The 17,925-nt window shown below is 41.5% G+C and overlaps 1 protein-coding gene across 6 annotated transcripts in view; it reads left to right on the top strand.

The window, feature by feature from the left end:
* Nucleotides 1-17,135, top strand: part of LOC119658376 — a 38,193-nt gene extending 21,058 nt beyond the window's left edge. For all 6 annotated transcript variants that reach the window (XM_038065740.1, XM_038065738.1, XM_038065743.1 and 3 more), the window contains 4 exons: nt 15,508-15,881; nt 15,948-16,116; nt 16,169-16,480; nt 16,604-17,135. In XM_038065740.1, coding sequence (XP_037921668.1) covers nt 15,529-15,881; nt 15,948-16,116; nt 16,169-16,480; nt 16,604-17,014 — 1,245 coding nt within the window. In that variant the 5' untranslated portion in view covers nt 15,508-15,528 and the 3' untranslated portion in view covers nt 17,015-17,135. The remainder of the gene's footprint in view (nt 1-15,507; nt 15,882-15,947; nt 16,117-16,168; nt 16,481-16,603) is intronic.
* Nucleotides 17,136-17,925: the final 790 nt, after the last annotated feature.

The following is a 17,925-nucleotide window of genomic DNA, read 5'->3' as shown; positions in this document are numbered from 1 at the left end:
TTCACGGCAAGCTTAAGGGTACTCCGTCCAGGCCCGGCGCTTTATTGTCTCCTATTCTGCCGCAGATCTCCAGCAGTTCGTCTCTGGTGACTGGAGGAATTGCCGTCACATTCAGAGGTGGTTGGAATATGTCGGTGCTCTGACTGTCTGTCTGTCTGTCACACCCGATTTATTCGGAAATGGCTAGACCGATTGTCACGAAAATTGTTGGGAGTATGTAATCTGGTGTTCCCTTTACATGCAATAAGTGGCGCCTTCTTGTGTTACATTTAAGGGGGGCTCCCCATACATGTGAATGGAGGCTGCAAATTTTTTTTCACAGAATGTAGCCATGTGGGGTATCAAATGAAAGGTCTCAATTAGTACTTTTCGAAACTGGTTCAATATTTGATATTGGGTAAAACATAGGGGAGTGAGGGCTCCAAATACGACCCCCAAAAAGTGTAACAGGTCTCGTTCTCAGAACTTATCCAACCGAAAAATCTGAAAAAAAATCACAGTGGTGCATCTCTACGAAATCTAGGCCTCAAAATATATCCGGTTCCGATATCTGCATAAATAAAGTTAATAATAGTATATTTGTTTGTATAGGTATATAATATATGCGTGCTAATGAACATTGCGGATAATGCCTAATTCAAATAGATATAAGAAGTAAATCGGAAATATGGGTACGATCAATTTATATACGTGCATATATGTGTACAGTATTCGGAAATAGGCAGTTTGTTTGTTTAGGGTGAGCGTAATATCTATGGCTGTAATATGTACGTATGCCTCGTAGTTTGGAAAAATATGAAGGGTTATGTTTGATTTGTAGCTATATACGGATAGAAAAATGTGCGTTGAAAATTCTTAGATAAGATAAACACAAAACCTTTATACTTGAAGTGTGAGCTTCCGGTATTCCGACTTATTTTTTCCTAATGCCGAAAGGAATTGCATCAATCTTCAAATGATATTTCTTGTAGGAAATATTCTCGGCGTAATTAAATTATTTGTCATATAGTATTGTCAGAGGAAGTCACACTGCATCCTAAAAGAACTATCATGCCCGTTTACTGGTTATAGTATACCTATAGACTATAGTATGCCATTTGAATTCATAACTGACAGAAACTTTAATATGTCCCCTATTCCCAATTTTTTTAACCTCGTAGAAAATATTCGCCCAGTGAACCCACTTTGCACAAGTGCCGGATACCGTCTCCGAATATGCATTTTTGGATTTTCCGCTCCACAAAATGCTTCTGGCCCGTATAATTTCGTTGCTGCTTCTCTCCTGGCCAGCTCTTCTGCTGCCCTACTGCCATCTAACCCAATGTGGCCTAGAACCCAAAATATCAGACTTTATTGAACGAGCCGAGCGAGTTCAGTTTGCTAAGGCGTTCCCATATGAGTTTGGAATTTACCTGGCAAGACTTAAATGCCATGTTAGCCGCTTGGGTGTCTTTTAAAATACCAATAGTTCCTTTCGAGGTTGAAGGAGGCACATCTGTCTATGGCGTGTATTTTCGCCTGAAATATGCTGGTGTGCTTACCCATTGGTCCCCAGTGCGTTTCCTTTGAAGCAATGGCAAAGAATGTTCCGGTGTGGGTTGGGACCCCAGGAATTGAGTTCTGGAAAGCAGATGTATCCCGCCCTCCTCATTCTTAGTCAATGTTTCATGTTCATTCTTCAGATAGACAGAAAATATTGCCCCGTTTTTGGGTACAGCTTTGTATAGCCTGAATGCTTCTGTGGTTTGTTATATCCCTTCACAGAATAACCTGTAGCTGATTCAATTTGCTTCGCGTTCTTATGCGTCGTCATTACCCTTTTATATCTCTGCCAGTCCCCTTTCGTATTCTGGCCAGGTTTCTGTTCCACAAGAGTTGTTAATATGACTGTCTAAGGCAGACAATTAACCCTATATACGTTAACGACAAATCTATTACGGTCTTACACCAATGTTTCTAGCTCTATTCCGTTCCTCAGATCACTACTCACCTATTAATGTAGAGCCCTATTGTCACTCAGGTGGCTTGTATAGGAATCCCAGTCTGTTCTCTTAAAATTCTTTATTATTGTATTTACTTCAAAGTTGTCCTCTATGTCGAATCTGATTATTCTGTGATCCAACATAGAAGGGTCATCCGACGCCCACAATTTCTTGACCTAACCGCCCCACAAAGTGTTCCCTAGAGTTTTATCTAGCCTGGTGTTGGTCATCAATATTGAAGTGTTCCCTACATTATGTATTTCTAACTTAGTACTGAGAATAAATTCCAGAAGGTACTTACTCTATTAATGTCTCTGCTTTTCCGGATCTCATGATGAGCATCACAGCCGAGAAGAAGCAGTGGTGCTTTCCTCTCGCAGAACTTCACCACCCTAACGACTAATTTGGGGTGGAATCTGGGTGTTGTCTCTTTGAAAGTATCTTGATGTTACGACTGCCTCTTGAATTTTTTCTCCGGTTTCCAATAAGGCTTGGATAGTGACGAGGCCCGCAGTTAAAAACTCTGAAAGACATATGTATCTTAGGTTTCTGTTGGGAATGATGCAAGCCCTTGGTTTTTCAGAACGGGAATCCGAAATTACCGCATACTTTCTCCTTGTAGACCGCGACCAGGGTGCAACCAGGGTTCTTAAGACAGCACTATTCCAAGGTTATCCTTGGAACTAGCCCTTGCAAGTACTGGAGATGCAGCTTTGGCTCGTTAGCGATTTACCTGTTCTAGTTTAGTGCTGGCCATGGGGGTCCTTTAATGCTTGGAGTTCTTCTTCAATGCCAGAGTATTGTCCTCCTCCTCCGACATGGCACTTGCTTGTGTTTCGCCGTCGGACTTGAGAACTAGAAGGTCCAGGTCAAGGTCATTCGGCCTCTCCTCTTCTGTGGCAGCTCGATCCTGCCCTTTGTGCCTCTATGGCCTCCGCGATTCCTTCGAAGACATCTGTATGGATCGCGGTCGTCTACGTCGATCGTTTGGAGTTAGCTTTTGCTCTCCTGCTTGCTTCTAAAAACTCTCCATAACAATTTGTGAAGATCCATGTTTTGGTTGATAAAGAGGCGTAGAAGCTTCATCATCTGCAAATGTCAACTGTTTCATTCCCTTCCATCTTGGCAGTTTAGGGACTATAGTCCTAAGCCAGTCCCCCGTGTCTTCCGTCGCGTAGTCTACCATTATAAAACCTGGTCGAAAGCGTATGCTAGCAAACATGAACTCCTTATTCTATCCTTCACAAATTTCCATGAAAAGAAAGTCCCCAATTGTTTCCTCTTCCTTATGAGTGAGTATTTGCTCCGGAAATACGTTTGGCCATATGGCCAGTCGAATGCTCTTTACCGCATTATCATAGCTAACGGAGGGCCTTCCGGCTCCTGCTTTCATCCCTGATCGCCTCGAGGTTTTCCTTTCTTGGGTTCAGGTTTGGGTTTTCTTGGGGGCAAACTGATTTCCCCCTGCTCCCCGCTTTCCTGGCTCGTATGCTGAAGGCTTAGGTCTGCCCTTAGTCTTCTCAAAGATCTCCTTTGGTTTTAGGCCTTCTTTTGGGTAGCGCAGATACCATTTGGCATTTGTGCGACTGAGGTCTACCTCCTTACTGCCCTCTGATATCCAGAATTCAAACATAACCATGCTCGTGCCTGCTTTATGAGCGGGGACTCTTGTTGGTTGCGGTCTTCGCAGTAGGCCAATGTTGATCTTGGCTCCACTGCTTGACCATCAGTTAGCCCTGACTGCAAACTATGCAATTGGTACTGTACGCACAACACCCTGGATTGAGGGAGGTAGGTATCTTTCGACTACTCGATCTAGATCCGTAGCATTTTGTTAATAAGAGGGTCACCTCGTGCGGGGTGTGACTAGCACCACCCACTACCGGAAGAAAGGCTTGGGTCCTGAGGAGTGACATATCGACAACAGAAAGAGATTCTCTTCCCTAGATCTTCATCTTCATCTTCACCTACTTCAAGCTCTAGCAACTAAGCTCAAATCAGTCTCCATCCATTGATGGATGCAGTTGACTGCATTCTAGTTCTCCAGTCGCGCAAGCATTTCCTTGGCTAGACTTTCCGGTACTACTGTTCTCCGCAATGTCTCCTCGAGACTGTCTATTTTCTCTGTGAATATAGGACAATGGAAGAACACACATGCTGCCAGTGCATCGCGAGCCCTCAAAGTATTTGGTTTTGAAGTGATGAAGTGGTTCTCCATTCTGATACGAACAGTGGTTTCCTTACGGTGCTTCCTGATAAACACCGCCTCTGTTTTGGTCACTGCAAGTACAAAATCTGTATCTTTCAGCCACTGCATTTTAATGGTAATTACTTTGGATGAATACAACTTCGCATCCGCTAGATGTTTCCTAACAACCATCACCGTTTTATCATCGGTGTAACCCACTATCGTGGTCTCGATAGCAACTGTAATGTCGAGGGCATCGCTACATACAGTGTTTCCTGCTCATTTCTTAGTGCAGTATAGGACATCCAAGCAATATCAGAGGAGATTTTGCTTGAGGTTCATTATCATTATACAATGAGACAAACACAATAACTAGACAGACATCCATGACGGTTAGAATTCTAAGACAGAACAACCAGGTTGAGAGACTGACACTCTACCGCCTCTACCATCATCCCGTCAACAGGACGTTCCACTATAGGGATCTCAGCACAGAGTAGTGTGGAACACCGACGGAGACGACGTATTCCCTGAATACATTGAATGCATCACGCTAAAGCCGGGAAAGCTAGTTAAATAACTGATTGCACCAATAGTCGTAAAACCTCCTGATAAGGGATCAAGGAATATGTTGCGTAATGTAAATATTCATGCATAAACATATATATTAACGCAACCCGGATAAAGTGGCGTGCGACAACTGGTGTTTTTTGTGATCGATGCATCAACGAAGGTCTCGAATCTATCATTTATCGCAATGTCGTCCATCCTGCCGCTCTCGATGGTTCTTAATGTTGGGCGACTATAACCGACAATGAACGGCGTCTTCCAGTAATGGAGACGAAGATGTTGCGTTGGACTAGTGGTGTGACATCCGAAATGGAGATATCCGCGACCGATATAGATTGCGGCGATCGTGAAAAAAAACTGCGAGAAAGGCGTCTTCGATGGTATGGTCACGTAATTCGCGCTAAAGGGAATTCACTCGCCAAGATTGGTCTGAACCTCGTTGTCGATGGTAAGCGACCGGAAGGCTGGCCAAAACAACGGTGGCTTGATACGCTGAATGGGGATTTGAAAGCCTCGCGACTACATCCAGATCAAGCATTTTATTGAACCAAATGGTGAAACTGATCACGACGAGCCGACCCTGCTCGTGAATGGAACAAAGGCTGAAAAAAAAGAAGAAGACGGGTGGGAGGATGTGTAGCAATGTGGTGGAGGGTAATAAATTACAAAAAAAAAGGGAAGTAAAGATCGTCGACACAAAAAATCGATGGTGCCAAAATCATTAGTCATTAGTCTCCACTTGTAGAATAGACGGAAATAGAAATCACTCTCTCTCCTTTTTTTTCAAGGTTTCGTTGAAAACAAAACTCTATTAAAATCGGTTTATTGTCTGCATGCCAGTCTGTCCGTTTGTCTACCTGCTCCACTCATTTCCACAGAAATAGTTTAACCTATTGATACGAAATTCGGCGGGAAGAGGGAATCACGAGTCGCCTTTCGCCCAGTGAGAAACATTGTTCTACGCTGAGTGGAAGAAGGCGTCAACGTAAATGCAAAAGGGGGGTGTAAATTTTTTTTCACCTAATATGTATCGAATGAAAGGTTTCGATTAGTACTTTTTGAAGCAAATATTAGTTTTGATGTTGGTTACAAAAAGGAGGGGTGCGGAAGTCGGAAACGGGTCAATTATTTCAAGAACCCGTTCTCAGTAATTGCCCCACCTAAAACCTGAAAAAGTCATGGTGGTCCGCACATATGGTACCTAGGCCTCAAAATACTCTTTGTTCCGATATCTACTCAAATAAAGTAAAAAATTCCGGGCAATTTACCAAAAAAGTCGCAACTATATTACTTATTCAAAAACATTAATCTCATATAAGCAATCACATTATTTAGATATATACAAAGTTTCAAGTCGATCGTGTACACCGATTTTGAAAACTTATACATACAAAGTTTTGGTTGGGTATCGTAGACAGAAAGGTCTCCTTGTATTGGGGCCACATTGGATTTATAAACGGAAGAAACATCCATACCTAACTTTAATTCTTTCAGAGCAGAGCTGCATTTCATTCGAAAAACACTTTTGAATACTGGATTTTTTTGGGGCTTAACGGTCAAAAGGGTCCCTCGCTCAATCCTATAACTTTTAAAATTTTTCGAATTTCACGAAGTCGAATCGAAATCGGAAAATGTTCTTCAACAATAATACTATCGACTAAAAAAATAAATCAACCCGGAAACCGGAAGCTCGGTGCGTCAGATATAATTTTTTTTTATTTTTCATTTTTTATGAAAAAATAGTTGAGTATAACGACTTTTCCATTTCGTAGTGTATATTCTTTGAATAAACTTGATCAATTCGATGTGGTACTGACATTTTATTGCTTAGGAAATAGAAATTTGACACGAAACGGGAAATTTTTATCGACTATAACTTTATTATATTAGTAGTAGAATAGATAGTAGAATTTCTACCAAACTTTCCAATATGCTTCTTTATATTAAAATCTATATTACTGCAAAATTTTACGAAGCTTGTTCTAATTTTCTATCTCCCCTTAAAAAGGCCAGTTATGTATAAGTTTAAGGACTATTACCTCGCCCTTATAGCAACAAAATAAAATTAAGTAAAACTATTCAATTGAAGCTTTTCCATTTTTATAAAGTTTCGCTATTATTTAATAAATCCGGCAGCATAAGGCACTGTCTAAATGTATGAAAGATCATTAATTAAATTATAACCCAAAAGTTGCCCCAGGAAGCCGAGGAAACCATCATATTTGACAGAGGAAATTCCCTAGATTACATCGTCAATAATTTACAACTAAAAACTAGTTAGTAAAAAATTATTTTCTGTAAGTAAGTAGTGATCCGGATAGCTGAGTGGTTAGAGCACAAGGCTGTCGTACGGAAGGTCGCGGTTCAAATCTCGCTGGTGGCAGTGAAATTTGTGTCATGATTTGACGTCGGATACCAGTCGACTCAGCTGTGAATGAGTACCTGAGTCAAATCAGGGTAATAATCTCAGGCGAGCGTAATGCTGACCACATTGCCTCCTACAGTGTACTGTAGTGTACCGTTATGGTCTTGAATGAAGTGCTCTAACACACTTCAAGGCCCTAATCCAAAATGGATTGTTGCGCCAACGATTATTATTATTATTAAGTAAGTAAGAGCACCGATCTTTTCTTTGCTACGAGGGTATTACAGCCGCATCTGAAGATCTGTGGAGATTATTATTACACGTACGCTTCTAAAAAACAAACCATGAAACCCATTGGTTCATATCTACCTCTTTTCCCAACTTCTTTGTCAAGATATTGCTCGTCTAGCCCGACGACACGCCGACCGAAGATCAGACAGTCCACTCTTCCAGCAGAAATTAGACCTTTCACTGGGGAAAGTATAATTATGTCCCGGTTATAGAGTTCGGGGCCAACCACACATTTAAAATTTGCTCGTATATTGTTTTTGCAGACCAATCTGACGTTCTTCTCATTCTTGGACGTGCAGGTTCTCAATTATTTGGTTTAACGTGGTGATCACTATAGGTGTAGTATTCACTGACGTTGCAGACTAGTGCAAGTTAGTGCAGGACTAACAAAAGTCAGCTCAACATCCTAATCGGACTTTTCAATTCAGTATGTGTTAACCCGATTATCGTTAGTCAATATGATGACTTATAACGCGAAGGCATTCAAGAGACCACGCCCTCTTGTCTTCATCAGTGAACTTCCCAAATCAGTGGTCAGTGGTTCATTAATGTGACCGGTAATAAGTATCTGCTTCTGACAGCCGTCTGTGTTTCTGTAAGCGCCTTTTTAAGGTTTTGTGTAAAACAAAACCTTATCAAAATCGATTCAATGTCTGTCTGTCTGTCGGTTTGTCTATCACACGCATTTTTGTCTAAAACGGCTAGACCGATCCGAACGAAATTTGGTGGACAGATGGGAGCTATGAAATTCCACGCATACAGCGAGTGGCATAAATTTAGGTGGAGTTTAAAGGGGGGCTCCCCATACATGCAAAGGGGAGATTCAAAAATGTTTTTCACCGGATATAGTTGTGTAGGGTACCAAATGAAAAGTATCGATTTGTACTTTCCGAAAATGACATTAATTTTGGCATAAATTGCAAAGTGCGTGAGTAAGGGGTCAAAATGTACGCACTTGAAGTGAGACAGGACTCATTTTCGGAAACTACCCAACCTAAAAATCCGAAAAAAATCAGGGTGGTGCGCCTGGATGAAATCTAGGCCTCAAAATATGTCCCATTTCGATATCTACTCAAATAAACTTACTAATAGTATATTTCTACTTTTTAGAAATTTACTGAAAAACCCCCCTTGAATTCATCCTAGGACTTCCGAATTTTGTACCAGCATAGAGGACAATATTTCGTATATGCTTGCTAAATTTCGTGGAAATCTGGCAATTAACGCCAAAGTTATAGCAGTCCAAAATTTCGCGCGAATTAACCGCTTCCAAAGCCATCCAAATCAGATGCTGACGTCATAATTACCCGGAATAATTGACATTCCCGTGAAATATTAAAGTCGCATTTATGAAGAATCTACTTATCTGCAGCACTTTTTAAGATTTTGTGTAAAACACTTATGTGAAATCTAATCCTCGAGAGATGTCCTATTCCGGTATCTGCCCAAAAAATTTACTAATAGTATATTATCAACTTTTAGAAATTGACTAAAAAACTCCCCTTAGGTTACTCCTAAGTGTACTAAATTTTGCACCGACATAGAGGACAGCCTCGTGCATATACATGCCAAGCTTCATGAAAATCCAACTATTATTGAGAAAGTTATCACAGTTCAAACTTATCAATTTCGTGCTAATTAACAGCATCCTAAGCCATACAAATAAGATCCCGACGTCATAATTAACGAGAATAATTGAAATTCGAGCAAAATATTAAAATTCCATTCAAGAAGAATCTAATTCTCCCTAGCCCTTTTCTATATTTGATGTTGGTTAAATTGTTGGCATTTGCTAATAATATTAAACTGAGAGCGTGAAGCGTATGAGGTTGACCATTATCAACACAGGGCTTTCCATCAAAAGATTTATTTAAATCGCGTTCTAGAAAATAGAGGGCAATGGAATTAATTTTTAACTATGTGACACGGAACTATCAGGCTCATCGCTCCTAACATCTTCTTCTTTTTCTTCAGCCTTCAGTTCACAAGCGGGGTCGGCTCGTCGTGATCGGTTTCGTCATTTTATTTTATCAAATGCCTGATCAGGATGTAATCGCGAGACCTTTAAATCCCCATCCAGCGTATCAAGCCACTATTGTTTTGGCCGGCTTTTTGGTTGCTTACCATTGCTTTCGATGTTCCGACCAATACTGGTTGTTGAATTCTCGTTAGCGTGGATTACGTGACCACACCATCGAAAACGTCTCTCTTGCAGTTTTTCCACGATCGATGCAAACTCATATCGATCGCGGATATTCTCATTTCAGACGTAATCAAACTGTGTCACACCACCAGTGCAATGCAACATCTTCGTCCCCATAACCGCAAGACGCCGTTCATTTTCCTTTATAGTCGGCCGACACTCAGAACTATAGAGAGCGGCAGACGGACGACATTGCAGTAAATTTTAGATTTGGGATGTGCGCTGATACGTCGATCACAAAGAACACCAGTTGGGGAATGCCACTTCATCCAGGTTGCATTAATGCGTGAGACAATTTCATTACGCAGTTCTCCATTGGCTGATAGCATTGACTCGAGATATTTAAATCGCTGAGTTCTGGCAATGGCAGTAACCTGCCCTTCAAGATATTTAAATCGCTCAGTTCTGGCAATGGCAGTAACCTGCCCAGAACTGAGCGATTTCAATATCGCGGGTCAATGCTATAAGCCAATGGAGAATTACGTTATGCTCCTCACATAGGGAAACACAAAACCTTTTATACCTGAAGCGTCAAGCTTCCGGGTTCCCGACTTGTTTATATTTGGTGTTGGTTAAATTCTTGGCATTTGCTAATAATATTAAACTGAGAGCGTGAAGCGTATGAGGTTGACCATTATCAACACAGGGCTTTCCATCAAAAGATTTATTTAAATCGCGTTCTAGAAAATAGAGGGCAATGGAATTAATTTTTAACTATGTGACACTTAACTATCAGGCTCATCGCTCCTAACATCTTCTTCTTTTTCTTCAGCCTTCAGTTCACAAGCGGGGTCGGCTCGTCGTGATCGGTTTCGTCATTTTATTTTATCAAATGCCTGATCAGGATGTAATCGCGAGACCTTTAAATCCCCATCCAGCGTATCAAGCCACTATTGTTTTGGCCGGCTTTTTGGTTGCTTACCGTTGCTTTCGATGTTCCGACCAATACTGGTTGTTGAATTCTCGTTAGCGTGGATTACGTGACCACACCATCGAAAACGTCTCTCTTGCAGTTTTTCCGCGATCGATGCAAACTCATATCGATCGCGGATATTCTCATTTCAGACGTAATCAAACTGTGTCACACCACCAGTGCAATGCAACATCTTCGTCCCCATAACCGCAAGACGCCGTTCATTTTCCTTTATAGTCGGCCGACACTCAGAACTATAGAGAGCGGCAGACGGACGACATTGCAGTAAATTTTAGATTTGGGATGTGCGCTGATACGTCGATCACAAAGAACACCAGTTGGGGAATGCCACTTCATCCAGGTTGCATTAATGCGTGAGACAATTTCATTACGCAGTTCTCCATTGGCTGATAGCATTGACTCGAGATATTTAAATCGCTGAGTTCTGGCAATGGCAGTAACCTGCCCTTCGAGATATTTAAATCGCTCAGTTCTGGCAATGGCAGTAACCTGCCCAGAACTGAGCGATTTCAATATCGCGGGTCAATGCTATAAGCCAATGGAGAATTACGTTATGCTCCTCACATAGGGAAACACAAAACCTTTTATACCTGAAGCGTCAAGCTTCCGGGTTCCCGACTTGTTTATATTTGGTGTTGGTTAAATTCTTGGCATTTGCTAATAATATTAAACTGAGAGCGTGAAGCGTATGAGGTTGACCATTATCAACACAGGGCTTTCCATCAATAGATTTATTTAAATCGCGTCTAGAAAATAGAGGGCAATGGAATTAATTTTTAACTATGTGACACGGAACTATCAGGCTCATCGCTCCTAACATCTTCTTCTTTTTCTTCAGCCTTCAGTTCACAAGCGGGGTCGGCTCGTCGTGATCGGTTTCGTCATTTTATTTTATCAAATGCCTGAGCAGGATGTAATCGCGAGACCTTTAAATCCCCATCCAGCGTATCAAGCCACTATTGCTTTGGCCGGCTTTTTGGTTGCTTACCATTGCTTTCGATGTTCCGACCAATACTGGTTGTTGAATTCTCGATAGCGTGGATTACGTGACCACACCATCGAAAACGTCTCTCTTGCAGTTTTTCCACGATCGATGCAAACTCATATCGATCGCGGATATTCTCATTTCAGACGTAATCAAACTGTGTCACACCACCAGTGCAATGCAACATCTTCGTCCCCATAACCGCAAGACGCCGTTCATTTTCCTTTATAGTCGGCCGACACTCAGAACTATAGGGAGCGGCAGACGGACGACATTGCAGTAAATTTTAGATTTGGGATGTGCGCTGATACGTCGATCACAAAGAACACCAGTTGGGGAATGCCACTTCATCCAGGTTGCATTAATGCGTGAGACAATTTCATTACGCAGTTCTCCATTGGCTGATAGCATTGACTCGAGATATTTAAATCGCTGAGTTCTGGCAATGGCAGTAACCTGCCCTTCGAGATATTTAAATCGCTCAGTTCTGGCAATGGCAGTAACCTGCCCAGAACTGAGCGATTTCAATATCGCGGGTCAATGCTATAAGCCAATGGAGAATTACGTTATGCTCCTCACATAGGGAAACACAAAACCTTTTATACCTAAAGTGTCAAGCTCCCGGGTTCCCGACTTGTTTATATTTGGTGTTGGTTAAATTCTTGGCATTTGCTAATAATATTAAACTGAGAGCGTGAAGCGTATGAGGTTGACCATTATCAACACAGGGCTTTCCATCAAAAGATTTATTTAAATCGCGTTCTAGAAAATAGAGGGCAATGGAATTAATTTTTAACTATGTGACACGGAACTATCAGGCTCATCGCTCCTAACATCTTCTTCTTTTTCTTCAGCCTTCAGTTCACAAGCGGGGTCGGCTCGTCGTGATCGGTTTCGTCATTTTATTTTATCAAATGCCTGATCAGGATGTAATCGCGAGACCTTTAAATCCCCATCCAGCGTATCAAGCCACTATTGTTTTGGCCGGCTTTTTGGTTGCTTACCATTGCTTTCGATGTTCCGACCAATACTGGTTGTTGAATTCTCGATAGCGTGGATTACGTGACCACACCATCGAAAACGTCTCTCTTGCAGTTTTTCCACGATCGATGCAAACTCATATCGATCGCGGATATTCTCATTTCAGACGTAATCAAACTGTGTCACACCACCAGTGCAATGCAACATCTTCGTCCCCATAACCGCAAGACGCCGTTCATTTTCCTTTATAGTCGGCCGACACTCAGAACTATAGAGAGCGGCAGACGGACGACATTGCAGTAAATTTTAGATTTGGGATGTGCGCTGATACGTCGATCACAAAGAACACCAGTTGGGGAATGCCACTTCATCCAGGTTGCATTAATGCGTGAGACAATTTCATTACGCAGTTCTCCATTGGCTGATAGCATTGACTCGAGATATTTAAATCGCTGAGTTCTGGCAATGGCAGTAACCTGCCCTTCAAGATATTTAAATCGCTCAGTTCTGGCAATGGCAGTAACCTGCCCAGAACTGAGCGATTTCAATATCGCGGGTCAATGCTATAAGCCAATGGAGAATTACGTTATGCTCCTCACATAGGGAAACACAAAACCTTTTATACCTGAAGCGTCAAGCTTCCGGGTTCCCGACTTGTTTATATTTGGTGTTGGTTAAATTCTTGGCATTTGCTAATAATATTAAACTGAGAGCGTGAAGCGTATGAGGTTGACCATTATCAACACAGGGCTTTCCATCAAAAGATTTATTTAAATCGCGTTCTAGAAAATAGAGGGCAATGGAATTAATTTTTAACTATGTGACACTTAACTATCAGGCTCATCGCTCCTAACATCTTCTTCTTTTTCTTCAGCCTTCAGTTCACAAGCGGGGTCGGCTCGTCGTGATCGGTTTCGTCATTTTATTTTATCAAATGCCTGATCAGGATGTAATCGCGAGACCTTTAAATCCCCATCCAGCGTATCAAGCCACTATTGTTTTGGCCGGCTTTTTGGTTGCTTACCGTTGCTTTCGATGTTCCGACCAATACTGGTTGTTGAATTCTCGTTAGCGTGGATTACGTGACCATACCATCGAAAACGTCTCTCTTGCAGTTTTTCCACGATCGATGCAAACTCATATCGATCGCGGATATTCTCATTTCAGACGTAATCAAACTGTGTCACACCACCAGTGCAATGCAACATCTTCGTCCCCATAACCGCAAGACGCCGTTCATTTTCCTTTATAGTCGGCCGACACTCAGAACTATAGAGAGCGGCAGACGGACGACATTGCAGTAAATTTTAGATTTGGGATGTGCGCTGATACGTCGATCACAAAGAACACCAGTTGGGGAATGCCACTTCATCCAGGTTGCATTAATGCGTGAGACAATTTCATTACGCAGTTCTCCATTGGCTGATAGCATTGACTCGAGATATTTAAATCGCTGAGTTCTGGCAATGGCAGTAACCTGCCCTTCGAGATATTTAAATCGCTCAGTTCTGGCAATGGCAGTAACCTGCCCAGAACTGAGCGATTTCAATATCGCGGGTCAATGCTATAAGCCAATGGAGAATTACGTTATGCTCCTCACATAGGGAAACACAAAACCTTTTATACCTGAAGCGTCAAGCTTCCGGTTTCCCGACTTGTTTAGGCTTGCAATAGATACTTCCTGTAAGTCTTCAAGCTTAAATTGCTCTCCTATGGCAGTGCAGATTTCTGCCTCAGACGTGATATTTCCACTAGGTTTCACGCTTTTAAGTAAGCACCCCCACACTCTCACCCAGTAAATTTTTAATTAGCTGCAGAAGCGTTTGGCTTTTTTCTCATTCAGACTTTTCAGCTCGAGCATCACATTTCCCCGGGTCCGGCTGACACTTCCCCCCAAGTATTTAAGATTGGAGCCAGCGTCGCTTAGTATGCCTGCGTGAAATTATGATAACCTCGAGACGAATCTTTCAAATCCCTTTTCTTTTTTTGTCCTTCTTGGCTCCACCCTAATGAAATCAATTGTCGTATTTTTCGCGCATCTTCCTGCGCTTTAATTGGGCGCCTGCTTGGGAGCCAACTCACCTACTTCCAAAATCCGCCAGTATTGGGTTTCCGAGCTTCTGCACCGTAAGTTTTCACCTTATCTCTTCGTCCGTATCGGTTTATTGTTTTGGGTAACCTGGCTATAATCATTTTTGCTTTACACCCAGAGTTTTGCCGCGCCAACCCAACCTCTGCATAAACACCTCTATGCCTACACCTCCAAGTGCGTACATGTGTATTTTCATTTACATCTGTCGAATATTTCGTTTTCCGCACGAAGCGACACGCCTAATGGGAGATCTGCCAAACCCTCGCAGGATATCTACTCTGTCTGTCTATCTGTACGTCTGACCACACGCACTTTTCTTAAAAACGGTTATACCTACTGGCATGCAATTTGAGGTAAAGATTGGATGAGTGAACGTTTAATGTCTCTCTTTTGTGTAAATTTACTGCAACCCATATCACAAAAATTTACAAAGCCTAACGTACTAAATTCATATGTATGTATATATAACGAGCTACTTACAAGTGGAACAGTGGTGGACAATATTCTTAAATAAGAAATAACAAAACCGTTTCTATCTGAATCGTCGAGCTTCCAGTTTCCGACTTGGTAACGCAGAGATTTTCGGTAATAAGGTTTTAAAAAATGTGTTGTGTCTCGCTTTGAGTCTGCACTTTTTCAAACCTACCCTTTTGCAAACAACCTTAAAAGCATTCAGGGAGTACTAACCAGATGTATTCATTCGACACCCTGGAAGCCACGGAAAAAAGTATGCATATTTGGCATGTATGAGGAAGCCGTCCTTAAACTTAATATATGATAAATGCGTGGGAGTTTTAAGACACTGAATTCCACACCAATTAGTACAACCACTTGCGAGCAAAATGAGTGTGTCAGACAAACATTCAAGAAAAAGATGTTAAAGTAAAGCTTAAATGATAAATAAATTCTTTTGCAGGTCCACATCCCAATCTCCACAATGATTATCCAAAAGAACAACTACGACGTTCCCGACTTCCTCAACGAACAGTTCTTCAAGAAGGTTGTAGAGAATAAAGTGGGATCTAAGGACTTCGAACTAACCGGCCTGAATTTCTCAATGGGATGTGACCCCGGAGAAAATCATCTCAGCAATGTGTACCGTGTACAAGCTACTTATAATGAAAAGGGATCGGGAAGCAAAGTAGGAAATTTCTTTGTCAAATGTGTTCCCTTGGAAGGTGACAGGAAGGAATTTGCCGAGATGGACATTTTCGAAAAGGAGAAGCTTATGTATTGCGACATCATACCGCAGATTGAAAGTTGCCTAGTTAATATACAAACTGCACCTAAGTAAGTTCCAACCCCTCATTAACCCATATACAAACAAATTTAACATTAAATCTTCTTGATTGCTAGGTGCTACTACGTCACCAGCGAGCCCATGGCGACCATGGTCTTTGAAGACATGAAAGCAACGGGATACGATATCGCAGACCGTGTGAACGGAGTGGACATAAACCATTGTAAAGTTTTTTTGACGAAACTAGGCCAGTATCACGCTGGTTCCATGATACTTCTGGAAAAAGTATAGACCAATTCTTCTAGAAAATTAGAATTCACAATAAATCTTTTTTTAGGAACCTTCGTTAAAAGAAACAGATAATTTAAAGAATGGTATATTTTCGTCGCTGAGCTTCAGCAAATCAAGTCTGGCAGTTCCAACATATAGGAATCTTTCAAAATTTATCGAGCATGCATCAAAGTGGAGTGGCTATGAAAAAATAGTCAACAAACTGCAAGACTATCTTACAAATAAAACTTTCCTCGACAAAGTTTTAGAGGGAATTCGAATTTCACCAGGTGATATAGTAGCAATTGTCCATGAAGATTGCTGGGTAAACAACATCCTTTTCCAATACAAAGGCAACTCGGTAACTGATGCACTTCTCGTAAGTAGAGGACAACGATAATTCTCGAATTGTTTCCAAGTGGCATTCAATTCCAGTAATATCTTATTTATGTTGATAGAAATATTCTAAATAGCAAATAAATTTCCATTGATTCACTTTTAGATTGATTTTCAAGGATGCACTCGAGGGAGTATCGGACTTGACATTATCTATTTTTTTGCTGCCGACGTAGAACTAAATGTCTTACGTAAAGATAGAGATCAACTGATTGAAGACTATTACTACCCTGCCCTCCGAGCTTCACTCGAACAAGGCTCTTATAAGAACATTCCGACACTTGAGGATGTCAAAAATGAAGTCAAAAAGAAAGTTATGTTTGGACTATTTGGTGCTGTCCTGGTTTTGCCTCTAATCTCATTGAATAAGAAAGACAAAGTTGAAAATACTGTTGAAGCAATGAAGGATAAAAATAAAGCAGAAAGGATCGCCGAAATCGCTTGCTCATCAAAACGTGCCCAAGAAACTCTAAAAATTTTCCTGGAGGAGTGCGATAGTTATGGGCTATTAAATTGATGACATTGTTTGACCCGCGAATTGCGTCACTAGCTACTTCATAACGACCAATTTGATTCAGTATTTTTATTAACGTACTTGAGATTCTATTAAATTGATAATAAACGTGTGAAAGCCGAAGCCTTTTTATTTTCAATTGAGATGAATTTAAATTTTGATCATCTGGATAAATCTGAATAACGGAAGGACTGGAACGGACATTGTTGTAAAATAGTCCCTGACGCCTTGAGTCAAGCTGACGATTAAGTTCAAAAAGAGTCAAAAATTGGATTCGCTTATGCCGAATAAGTCAATGGGATTATCTGCTCCCCAGTCCAGAAATAGTAGTGTAGTACCCGGGACTCCATGGCTTGTGCAACATTTCGTCTGCTTTGTCCGGTAACAAGCTGACCAGAAAATTCATTTGCTAAACGCATCAGTTTTCCTTTCTACGTTTTAGCACCCATTAACTTCTCCATTATCATCACCATTAACGGCGCAACAACCGGTGTCGGATCTAGACTTGGCTTATTAAGGAATTCTAGTCATCCTGGTTTTGCGCCAAGGTCCACAAATTCAATATCCCTAAAAGTTTTCTAATGTCCCGACCTACGCCAAAGCTCCATCTCGAGCAGGCTACCACGTCTTCTTTTTCCATAGACATTGCCCTTATAGACTTTCCCGGCTGGATCATCCTCATCCATACGGATAGGTGACCCACCCACCGCAACCTGTTGAGCCGGATTTTATCCACAACCAGACGGTAGCAGTATTGTTCATAGAGGCTGCGGAATCGTTCTCATGTAGGGGGCCAAGAGTTCGTAATTTTTCTTGCTAAGAACCCAGGGCTCCGTGAAATACATAAGGACTGGTTCTTGTACAGTAAGAGCTTTGACTCTATGGTGAGACATTTCGAGCGGAACAGTGGAACA

Source organism: Hermetia illucens, chromosome 5 (genome assembly GCF_905115235.1).
Source record: "Hermetia illucens chromosome 5, iHerIll2.2.curated.20191125, whole genome shotgun sequence".
Lineage (NCBI taxonomy): Eukaryota > Metazoa > Arthropoda > Insecta > Diptera > Stratiomyidae > Hermetia > Hermetia illucens.
Note: the sequence above shows the minus strand (reverse complement) of the source record. Positions and strands in the feature narration are given on the sequence as shown.